Consider the following 12,508-nt stretch of genomic DNA (forward strand, 5'->3'; position numbering starts at 1 on the left):
ATCAGATCTCTGTCATCTAAAGCTGTACTAGTGAACGATTTAATATCAGAGTATCATATTGACTTATTTTGCCTTACTGAAACCTGGCTGGGTCATGAAGAATATGTTAGCCTAAATGAATCCACTCCGCTCCGTCATATTAATACTCACATTCCTCGAGGCACCAGCCGAGGAGGTGGAGTTGCAGCCATCTTCGACTCAAGCCTATTAATCAACCCTAAACCTAAACTAAATACTACTAAATACCTATAACTAATTCGAAAGCCTTGTTCTTAGTCTTTCACACCCGACCTGGAAAACATGACAGCCAATTCTATTTGTTATAGTGTACCACACTGCTCGTCCTTATTCAGAATTTTTATCTGAATTCTCAGAGCATTTATCAAGTTTAGTCCTTAAAAAAGATAAAGTAATTATTGTAGGTGATTTCAATATTCATGTGGATGTTGAAAATGATAGCCTTAGTACTGCGTTTATCTGATTATTATATTCGATTGGCTTTTGTTAGAGTGTACATGAAGCCACTCACTGTTTTAACCACACCCTCGACCTTGTTCTGGTATATGGCATTGAAACTGAACAGTAAATAGTGCTGTGGCTAAATTCAAGGAAGCGATCCCATCTGCATTTAATTCAATGCTATCTCTCAATATAACAGAGGACTCCTATGCAAAGCGCAGCCCCTCCCAAATTGACCATCTTGTTGATAGTGCTGCAGGTTCACTGCGAACGACACTCAATTCTATCGCCCCTCTAAAAAAGAATATAATAAAACAAAGAAGGTTAGCTCCATGGTACAACCCCCAAACCCACAAATTAAAGCAAACGTCACGAGAACTTAAAAGGAAATGGTGTTACAACAACTTGGAAGAATCTCGTTTAGTCTGGTAAGATAGTCTTAAAACATATGGGAAGGACCTCCGTAATGCCAGAGCAGCTTACTACTCATCATTATTAGAGGAAAATAAAAACAACTCCAGGTTTCTTTTCAGCACTGTAGCCAGGCTGCCAGAGAGTCATATTGAACCATGTATTCCTATAGCCCTCAGTAGTAACGACTTTGTGAGTTTCTTTAATAATAAAATTTTAACTATTAGAGAAAAAAATTCATCACGTCCTGCTGTCAACCGGTATCGATTTATCTTCAAATACAGGAACCTTAGAAATAACTATAAAACCTGACAGATATTTAGACTGCTTTGCTCCGATCAACCTTCTTCAACTAACTTTGACGATTAATTAATCTAAGCCATCTTAGACCCCATTCCAACTAGGCTGCTTAAAGACGGTGTAGTCCCTCATTCGTCCAGGAGTGTTCTATCGTAGAAAAGGTTTCAGTCGTAGTCATCTGGACACTGTTTTCAGAATCAAGACGTTTCGGCTCCCATCCGGAAGTCATTCTTAATTGTGAAAAAATTGGACGGGAACTGGAAATTTAAGCTACTCTGAGTTACATAAGCCCTGCCCTCAGGAGGGAATCTGCCTGAGTATCTGTTAATAGCTAGTTTCACCTGAAACTGACCTAATAGTTTCAAGATGGCCCAGTAATCAGGCCTATTGTTCTCTGGCTGCATCTACTTCATCACTGTTAAGTGCCTGATTAGCATGTGATTGGCGTCCTTCACCTATCACCTTGGTCACGCCTATCACATGCTAATCAGGCACTTAACAGTGATGCAGCCAGTCCAGATGACTACGACTGAAACCTTTTCTACGATAGGCTGCTTAAAGATGTTTTACCCTTAGTTAGCACTTCTTTACTGGATATGATCAAACTGCCTTTATTAACAGGCTATGTACCACAGTCCTTTAAAGTAGCTGTAATTAAACTGCTTCTTAAAAGCCCACTCTTGATCCAGGGGTTTCAGCCAACTATAGACCTATATCTAACCTTCCATTTCTCTCTAAGATCCTTGAGAAAGCAGTCACCAATCAGTTGTGTGACTTTCTAAATAACTATAGTTTATTTGAGGATTTTCAGTCAGGATTTAGTGCATCATAGCACAGAGACAGCACTAGTGAAAATAACAAATGACCTTTTAATTGCATCAGACAATGTACTTGTCTCTGTACTTGTTATCTTGTTGTCTTGTTATATCTTAGTGCTGCATTCGACACCATTGACCATCACATCCTATTACACAGAGTGGAACATGTAATTGGCATTACAGGAACCGCACTAAGCTGGTTTAAGTGATCAGATCGATCTCAGTTTGTACATGTTAACGGTGAGTCCTCCATGCACGCCAAAGTTAGTCATGGAGTTCCACAAGGTTCTGTGCTTGGACCGATTCTATTCACCTTATATATGCTTCCTCTAGGCAATATTATTAGGAAACAATCCATAAACTTTAATTGTTATGCAGATGATACCCAATTATATCTATCGATAAAGCCAGATGAAACTAACCAGTAGGCTAAACTTCAAGCATGCCTTAAGGACATAAAAACCTGGATGACCTGTAATTTTCTGATGTTAAACTCTGACAAGACTGAAGTTATTGTACTTGGCCCCAAACACTTCCGAAACAAATTATCTAAAGACATAGTTGCTCTAGATGGTATTGCCCTGGCCTCCTGCACGTAAGGAACCTTGGAGTTATCTTTAACTCCCAAATGAAACAAACTTCAAGGACTGCCTTCTTTCAACTACGCAACATTGCAAAAATCAGGCACATCCTGTCTCAAAATGATGCCAAAAAACTAGTGCATTTGTTACTTCTAGGTTGGACTATTGCAATTCCCTATTATCAGGCTGCCCGAATAAGTCCCTTAAGACTCTCAAGTGGCACGTGTACTGACAAGAACTAGGAAAAGAGAGCTTCTCTGCACTGGCTCCGTGTTAAATCCAGAATTGAATTTAAAATCCTTATACTCACCTACAAAGCTCTTAAAGAGGTCATAATACCATATTACACGACTAGAACACTGTGCTCCCAGAATGCAGGGTTACTTTTGGTTCCTAGAGTCTCTAAAAGTATACTGGGAGCCAGAGCCTTCAGTTATCAAGCTCCTCTCCTGTGGAATCAGATCCCAATTTGGGTTCGGGAGGCAGACACCATCTCCACATTTAAGAGTAGGCTCAAGACTTTCCTCTTTGATAAAGCTTATAGTTAGGGCTGGCTTGGGCCCTGAACCATCCCTTAGTTATGCCGCTATAGGCCTAGACTGCCAGGAGACTTCCCATGATGTACCTCCTTCCTCTCTCCTCCTCTCCCTCTCCATCTGTATGCATTTTTATCCTATTACTGCATGTTACTAACTCGACATCTTCTCTCTCTCGTAGTTCTGTGCATTCTCATTTTTCTCCTCTCTCCTTCTGTTGCTTTCAGCAGTTATTTCTTCTTCCGGAGCTGCAGAGACTGGATCCGTGGTTGTGGTTCACTTGCTGCCACCTTGTTCCTGCTTGACAACTGCTACTACAGTTGTTGTTATTGGCTCTGTTACTAATACTGAAATTATTATTCCTATTATTATTAATTTATTCCTATTAATCTTACCACTACCATTACATTATTACTATTTTAAAAATGTTAGGTGGTATTTGCATTGTGCTCTCCCCAAACCCCTCTCTCTCTCTCTCTCTCTCGTGCGCATGCGTGAGTGTTTGCTGAGCGAGTGAGCGGTGAGTGCGTGTGGTGAGCTCGAGCTTTCGTTAAGCGTGAGTGATTTTTTTTTGTGTGGTTACTGTCTAGAACAACCTTTCTTTCTTTTACTATCAACTTTTTTCTTTCTTTCTTTTCTGTTTTTGATCTATTGTTGTCTATGTGTTGATCCGGGCCGCGTGCTACCTGTATTCGGGGAAACATGGCGGCCCCGGATTCACGGGTTTTGAGTACACTCACGCGGCGTCATGCAGTGAAGGTGGCGTCTGCGGTGAGCATGGAGGATTGTTGTATGGCAATAGGAGAGGTTGTGGGCCATGAATGTATTTTGTCAGCATCAAAAATGAATAATGCAACTGTAATTTTTCTAAACACTGTTGACAAAGCAAATGAGCTAGTTGAACAGGGGATTACTATTGATGGCTTATTTACGCCTGTTCTCCCTCTATCAATGCCATCTAAGAAGGTAACGCTGTCTAATGTTCCTCCGTTTATCAGTGACGAGTTATTAACTCGGTCTCTCCAATTAAAAAGATCTCGATTGGAGGTGATTCCCCATTATTAAAACATGTTGTTTCGTTTAGACGCTTTGTCTATATGATTGTAAAAGATGACGCTGAACTGGATCTTACGTTCAAATTCCGTATAGATGATTTTGATTATGTTGTATTTGCAACAACTGGAAAAATGAAGTGTTTTGGTTGCGGAAAAGTGGGACATTTAGTCCGTGATTGCCCTGAGAAAAAAGAAACGCTTGTAACTGAGCAAAATTTGAATGCCGTTACTGATTTACCCGCGACAGATCAACCTCCGGTAGTCCGTGCGGAGCCAGACGCGATCGCGGTAGAACAGGCCGCAGAGGATCGGACTGAGATTGAGCAGACTGCTGTCGGGTGCACTGAACCTGAGCTGGTAGCGGCTGAGCTGCAAGGGGTCAATCAGCCCCAACCTGAAATAACCGAAACGGAGACATTTAATAAAATGACGGATGATGTTAGACCCGCGGGTTCTGGTGATGTATATGAGAATGATGGCATTTTCATGGATGCAGAACAGACAATGTTTAAAGTACCTTCAAAGCGAAAGAAGAGTGATAATACTGGTGATTCGAGACATGCGAAGAAAACAGACTTAGCTGAATGTGAAGAAGAGCAGTGTGACTCAGAAAGCGATAGTGAATCAGATTCCAGCATCTCTCTTTCACAGAGTGATTGTGTGAGTCGTAGTTATGATGTGGATGATATTAAATTATTTCTTAAGTCAACGAAGAATAGAAGAGGGGTACGAGTAAATGAATATTTTCCTGACACTAAACAATTTATTGAAAAGACAAGGGGTTTGATGGCTGAAGGCTTCTTTACTAATAAGGAAGTATATAGGTTAAAGAAGTTGGTGAGAAAACTCAATACTGAAATAAACAATGATGGTGGTGAGTTAATTTGATTTTATTCAGTGGCTGGCTTGTACTGTACTTTCTCTTACCTCTTATGGGTGAAGTTAGCGTTGCTTCGGTGAATGTGAATGGAGCTAGAGATGTCAAAAAAAGAGTTATGCTATATGAATGTTTTAAGCAGAAAAAACTAGATGTTGTTTTTCTTCAAGAAACTCATAGCGATTTAAAGAATGCTGCAGATTGGTCAAGGGAATGGGACGGTATCTCTATTTTAAGTCACAATACTGCTGTTAGTGGAGGTGTTGCTGTCTTATTTTCGAAAAGTTTTAAGCCGTCTTCCTATGATGTTGAAGAGATTATAAAGGGCAGGCTTTTAAAGGTTAAAGCTCTTTTTGAAAATCATGTTTTAGTTTTTATTTGCATTTATGTTCCTAACTCAGGAGTTGAAAGAATGTTGTTTTTAAGTACCCTTAATTAAACTTTACAGAATTGTAATGGTGAGGAGTTTTTGTTTCTGGGGGGTGATTTTAATTGTACAGAGAAAAACCTTGATCGGAATCACATTGAACCCCATGAACCCTCCCGCAAAAGACTTATACAAGTTATTAAAACACATGAGTTGTGTGACATATGGAGACATTTTAATGGTAATTTAAGACAATATACTTGGTCTCATGTTTGTGACAATGCTCTATCTTTGGCTAGGTTGGATAGGTTTTATGGGTTTAAACATCATTGTGGTATTTTTAGCAAGTGTTTTATTGTCCCTGTTAGTTTTTCTGATCACAGTATGGTGTGCTGTTCAGTTATTTTAAATTCAGTTAAAACAGGTAGTGCTTACTGGCATTTTAATAGTACTCTGCTTAATGATAAACATTTTAAGGAAACTTTTAAGTATTTTTGGGAAACTTTTAGAGCTACAAAGGACTCCTTCCAAAATTTAAGACAGTGGTGGGATTTTGGCAAGGTGCAAATTAAACAATTCTGTCAACAGTACACTCGAAACATCACAGCACAGTTATCAAGATCAATGAAAACTTTGGAGACATCAATAGTTAAACTTCAAGAGTCAGCTGATTCGGCTAGGGGGAATAATGTTTTGGAGGATCTGTCTTTGAAAAAATCCCAGCTTAGTGATCTTTTAGGGGTAAAGGTGCAAGGAGCTCTGGTTCGGTCCTGGTTTCAGAATATTGCACACTGTTTTCAGAATCAAGACGTTTTGGCTCCCATCTGGAAGTCATTCTCAATTGTGAAAATGGTCTGGGAACTCAGAAATATAAGCTACTCTGTGTTACTTAAGCCCTGCCCTAAGGAAGGAGTCTTCCTGAGTTTCTGCTGTTTACCCTGCCTAGTTTCATCTGAAACTGACCTTCTTTTGTTTCCATGATGGACCAGTAATCAGGCCTATTGTTTTCTGGCTGCACCTCCTTCATCACTGTTAATATAAGGGAGAGATAAACAATACCTTCTGTCACTTTTTAATTGATGGATGATTGATGGTGACCTTTGACCTTTGATTTTGTGAAAATGTGAACTAAAAAAAAAACTAAAAATGATTAAAGTTTTGAAGCTGAATAAATGTCCAGATATCCGTTGATGAATGTCTACATGCAGCATGTCTTGCAACTCCTGTGCAGATTGTGTGAAGATCAAGGAATGAGGGCGTCAGATTTTCCTCTGTAATACCATCACCCCTAAAGACAGTTTGAAATCGGCGTGTGAATCTCCTCACACACAGAGTAAATAAAACCATACAGCTGCCTAAGGCAATTCTCAATCATCTATACATCCTGTGTCCCTAAAAGGATCAATGTTTCCTGCTCTTTCTGAAGGCCCTTTGTATGAAGACAGATCAAGAAATGTCTCTTTTATGGTCTTAAGGCATATTGAAAAAAGATTATATTTTATAGTTTCACAATATCATAATAGGAAATTACAATTAGTGTCTAACACTGAGCCTGATGTCAAATGTACTTTGACATTTGTAAGTTTCTCAAATGACAAGAAAGTAAAATAAATGTTAAATCTCAGAGGCTAATCTCTGCATCAAACAGACACACACACACACACACACACAGGAACCAGAGAAGATCAAGAGGTTATGTGTTGGCAGGCCGGAGCCAGCACCCTGTTGAAATGGGTTGTTTGATCATTGCATGGGGGTGACTTGCCCGTCCTCACTGACCAGCCGCTCTGATAGCACCCGAGAATGGAATGCAGCGCCTGGAGAGGTCTCTGTGCTGTGTCTCCAGATATATCTGTATTGTTTGATTGTTTTTATTGTTTGTAATATTTGTGGGGATATAAATACTAGTTAAAGACATTTGTAGGTCTCGTGTGGATCCTCTCTCATCAACCAACTCACCTGAGTTAGAGGTTAGCTTACCTCGACATGACGTAGACAGATAACAAAGGGAGACACAGAGAACAGGACTTCTGAATCTGACAACGGAGAATGGCTCAAGCATCCGGTAAAATCTTTAAAGCTAAATTTTACGCGTTTTAACCTTTAGGCAGAAACATAGGGACTTTTTTCATTCTTTGCAGTGACTCTAAACGGAGGGCTGAACCTTCAAGCAGAGGAGTCTGGTAAGTACAGGTCTACATTATGTATTTTTAATACTGAAATATCTAAAAGACTTTTATTTCCTGATTATAAGTTATATCTTTCAGAGTCATCCACTGATACCTCAACATCCAAGACCTCATCTGATACTGACTCCTCATCTGTGCTTTCAGAGGACGTGGTATTACCCGGTGAGTTTTTTTTTACCAGTTTTTTTTTTTACCTAAAACTTACACAGAATATTTATCAAAAACTTTTTTCTCACGCTAGATCTGTGGGGCGATTTGGACCAATATTTCCAAGAAGGGCTATGCCATCATCACCGCCACAGGATGACACAACCGGGCATGCCTCAGACCGTCAAAACATTATACATTCTCTAGAGGCTGCCCGGTTAACCGGAGGAGATCCAGGGGATGCAATACCGCATCAAAATTTTGAAGAACAACCGCCATTTCACCGGGAGTCTGTCTCAACCGCTAATCAGCCGCTGATGGCCGCAGAGAGGTCTAGACCTCAACCAGCGGACAGAGATCCAGGATTCTCATCGGGTCGCAACAACAGGAGAACCAGTTCCAGTTCTGAGAATCCACACCTGAGATCCCGCGGGGCTTCCAGCGAAGGACATCCATCGGCACGCTGTAAGTCTATTTGCTTTTTAAATTGTTTTACAGTGCATTGTGAGACGATTCAATCACGCCGTATAAATGTAATAATTACCCAGAAGGGAACACAATGTACGCTCCTTTTCTCTCATTTTACATCATAAGCATACACGGAAGGTTTTGTATGTGTGAAATTAAATAGGCTTGTGGCTATAATAGCTAAAAAATGAACTTTCTACAAAGCTGAGTCTCATAAGGTATATTTGACTGTGTGTTGTTATAAGCTATTAATGGTGTTGGTTGAGTTATAGTGTTGGTTGAGTTATAGTATTATCTTGGTGTTATTTAATATACAAATAAGATGCTATAAATATTACATTCTGGGGTTTTAGCATTTTTTATTCTCATCAGTCTCTCTTAAAGTAAAAAACAGCTGTTTTTGGTCCTTACCCTTGTCTTCACAACAAGTTGTAACACACTCTCTCTCTCTATCACACACACACACACACACCCTCCTGTATATGCACCGAAGTGAGGTCCAAATAAATTCACATAGGAGGTGAGGACCACCCTTTCTGCTATACTTGGAGACAAATGAATGCTGCATTTCAGCATTAGGTGGCTCCCTGACCCCAGTTTCCACCTCAGCTTCTTTAAAAAAAACAAATAATTTTTTACGACCAAGCATTTTACCACTGTAGTGAGGACCTTTTCATGGGTGCGCTATTGGGTTCGTTTCAGAATAGACTAGTGTATAGTATATAAAATGGACCTTCTGTCTTTAACTTGTAGTTATTCTTTGCTACCATTTTATGTTTTAGTACAGACAAATAATGTAATCAGTCTTGAAGTGTTCCAAAATTAAGAAAAAGTACTAATACCACACTCTGAAAATACTCCACTACAAGTCCTGCATTCAAAACCTTAAGTAAAAGTATAGAAATATTATTAGCAAAATGTACTTTAGGTATCAAAAGTAAAAGTACTCATTCTGAGGAAAAATGGCTGTGCTAATTGTTAACTACTACTGCTCAGAAAAACGCGTAATCCTCCAGTTTATCAGAAAAATTCACATTCCAAATCAACACATCTGGAGACACATGCCAGAGATAAAGAGATAGTAAAGAGATGCGGTTGGCTACTGAACTCGCAACATATCTTTTAGATGGGTAAGGAACATCTAACATTATGGGAATATACCCCATAGAAGCAAGAAAACAGCCACATGAAAACCATATATTGACGCCATTTGAAAAGTTTTCTGTACAGTTTGTGTTGTCATTAGTTTGCACTAAAGATATGTTTCGTTAAATAGCCAATGTTAGATGTTCCTTACCCATCTAAAAGATGTGTTGCGAGTTCAGCATCCAACCGCATCTCTTTACTCTCCAAGAGCTGTCTCCAGCGGTGGAAAGCTAGGCTAATATTTACTCATTTTTATATAATTTCTTTTCTTTGCCATCTTGGTGCTTCTGTGACACTAAGCAGGGGCTGTACCTGTGGGATTTTTAGCAGGAAGTAGTGCATATTTCATGGACACCACTTTTTCTTTCTTTCAATTGTGGAATTTTCATGGCTCCTCATACAGTATAAATTACTATTTATATTTTGGACGCTTAGATAAAATGGTGCAACATAGAATAAATAGGGAGAGATTTTCTGACACAGCCTTAGACTTTTTCTGTCTTCATGGACACCTTATTCATGGAGATCTTTTAATCAACAGTAGTCTTTGTACTTGAGGATTTTAGCACTAACATTTGACGTTTGTTGTCTTTCACAGGTGAAAGTCCCACATTGACTTCTGCTCGTGTCCCACAGAGGGGAAGGAAACAAGGCAGGGAGGTGGATGAGGGTACGTTTTTAAAAATAAGGGTGCAGGCCATTTTAAATATCTATATTAACACACAGTTGCTTTCATTAACCTATACTACACTGCATAGTATGAGGTGTCACTTTTGTCACTCTTTTGACTCTGTTCTTGTTTTTCAGATGGAGGTTCTGAACCCCGTGAGGATTGGAGTTTAGATATAGATGGTGAGTTAAATCGCTTTTATTATTATACTATTGTCTTTTGCAAAAACAAAAAAAATCCCCTCCTGGTTGTTTTTCACATTTTAATAATTCAGTAGTAGTTTCAGTGCAATTTGTAGCTCTTTTGAGATGGGTAACACACAGTACATATTTAGTGTTCTTTTTGTGGCAGTTTAATTATTGGCCCCCGGTGATACATTTGTGAACAAGAACTATTTTGTAACGTTTGTAAACTTACAGTTTTGATCTCAGAAAATTTAAGAGTTAGCAGCTAGCTGTCAGGTCTTGGTGGTCAGATTTGAATGTCAGCGCTTGAATACACATGAACCTTCATAACCATTATACCTGAGGTTTCACCGACTAACAGGAACTGTTTGTCTGTTACTGTTGTAGATCAGAGCACAGGACCAAGCCTGGCTAAAAGACTCCCACAGAAGAAAAGAGGAAAAAAGAAGGCGGTGGTGAAAGAAAGAGGTAAGTTCTTTAAAATTGGGCAAAAAATGCATAAACTTCAAAGCTAAAGGTAGGTGCTTTCTGTGACTGTGTGCCAGCTATGCATGAGCCAAGTCAAGAAATCTACATTGTGGTCTATGTACTGGATGTTAAATAATCTACATTTTCTTCTTTGTCATCTGTAGAAGGACCCAAAGTACAGTTGAAGAGGCCATGGAGTGAAGCAGAGAGGACTGCTGTCAACAAACAGTTGGGAAAGTTTATGGCAGAGCGGCGAGTTCCAGGTAAAGAGGACTGCGTCAAATGCATAACACAAGAGAAATCCTTGGATCAAAAATCCTGGAAGGATGTTAAAAACTTTGTGTATAACACAATTGTGACTCTTAATCGAAGATCAGCGTCACAGAAACTTCAGTTCTGAAGACTTCATTTTGCATTATAATTTCTGTGTTCTACTTTTAATGTCTGGTTGAGCCAGTAGTTGGCATGTTTGAACATTGTTAGTTTTCTAATGCCGTTTGGTTAACAGTGGTGGAATGTAACTATGCACATATGTTCAAGTACTGTACTTGCGGATACAGTTCAAATTCGAGGTACTTGTACTTTAATTGAGTATTTCCATTTTTTATGGAATTTATACTTCTACACCATTACATTTCAGAGGCAAATATTATACTTTTTACTTCACTACATTTGTCTGACAGTTTTAGTCACTTTGCAGATTAGAATTTTTCATACACTTCTTGTCCAGTGAAAAGCATGTGTCTCCAGACATGTTGATTTGGAATGTGAATTTTTCTGATAAACTGGAGGATTACGCGTTTTTCTGAGCAGTAGTAGTTAACAATTAGCACAGCCATTTTTCCTCAGAATGATTACTTTTACTTTTGATACCTAAAGTACATTTTGCTAATAATATTTACATACTTTTACTTAAGGTTTTGAATGCAGTACTTGTAGTGGAGTATTTTCAGAGTGTGGTATTGGTACTTTTACTCCTTTTACTAAAACTTCTTCCACCATTGTTGGTTTGTGCACATCCTGAGTTGTGTCTCAGTTAACAAATCAAAATAAATCTAGTTGTGTACACTGGAGATGGCATTCATTGCAGCTTTATTGGAAGTTGTATGATACTGATGTTTATTGCTAAAGTTTGGTTCACTTTGGTAAAGCAGTAATTGTATTTTAAAAGTACATGTGTATTTTTGTACAGCAGTCTAATCAATGGTCACAACATTAATGTTGGAACACTTCAAGACTGATTTATTATTACATTATTTGTCTGTACTAAAACATAAAATGGTAGCAAAGAATAACTACAAGTTAAAGACAGAAGGTCCATTTTATATACTATAAACTAGTCTATTCTGAAACAAACCCAATAGCGCACCCATGAAAAGGTCCTCACTACAGTGGTTTGACGTTTTGTAGAAAATTCATTTTTAAGCACGGTCTATTTAATTTCACACATACAAAACCTTCCGTGTATGCTTATGATGTAACATGAGAGAAAAGGAACGTACATTGTGTTCCCTTCTGGGTAATTATTACATTTATACGGCGTGATTGAATCGTCTCACAATGCACTGTAAAACAATTTAAAAAGCAAATAGACTTACAGCGTGCCGATGGAAATCCTTCGCTGGAAGCCCCGCGGGATTTCAGGTGTGGATTCTCAGAACTGGAACTGGTTCTCCTGTTGTTGCGACCCGATGAGAATCCTGGATCTCTGTCCGCTGGTTAAGGTCTAGACCTCTCTGCGGCCATCAGCGGTTGATTAGCGGTTGAGACAGACTCCCGGTGAAATGGCAGTTGTTCTTCAAAATTTTGATGCGGTATTGCATCCCCTGGA

At 39.0% G+C, this 12,508-nt stretch overlaps 1 protein-coding gene across 3 annotated transcripts; it reads left to right on the plus strand.

Moving 5' to 3' along the window:
• Positions 1–6,533: 6,533 nt before the first annotated feature.
• LOC122888253 lies at positions 6,534–11,570 on the plus strand. Of its 3 annotated transcripts, XM_044222471.1 has the most exons (8): positions 6,534–7,469; positions 7,546–7,587; positions 7,672–7,755; positions 7,835–8,205; positions 9,953–10,024; positions 10,162–10,206; positions 10,597–10,677; positions 10,842–11,570. In XM_044222471.1, the coding sequence occupies exons 4-8, from the start codon at positions 7,875–7,877 to the stop codon at positions 11,075–11,077; spliced, it is 765 nt and encodes a 254-aa protein (XP_044078406.1). In that variant the 5' UTR covers positions 6,534–7,469; positions 7,546–7,587; positions 7,672–7,755; positions 7,835–7,874; the 3' UTR covers positions 11,078–11,570. The 3 variants fall into 3 exon arrangements, with proteins under 3 accessions (XP_044078406.1, XP_044078404.1, XP_044078405.1); XM_044222469.1 differs by having other exon boundaries at positions 6,534–7,587; XM_044222470.1 differs by having other exon boundaries at positions 6,534–7,755.
• The last annotated feature ends 938 nt before the right edge of the window (positions 11,571–12,508 follow it).

This window comes from Siniperca chuatsi, linkage group LG14 (assembly GCF_020085105.1).
Source record: "Siniperca chuatsi isolate FFG_IHB_CAS linkage group LG14, ASM2008510v1, whole genome shotgun sequence".
NCBI classification, from domain to species: domain Eukaryota; kingdom Metazoa; phylum Chordata; class Actinopteri; order Centrarchiformes; family Sinipercidae; genus Siniperca; species Siniperca chuatsi.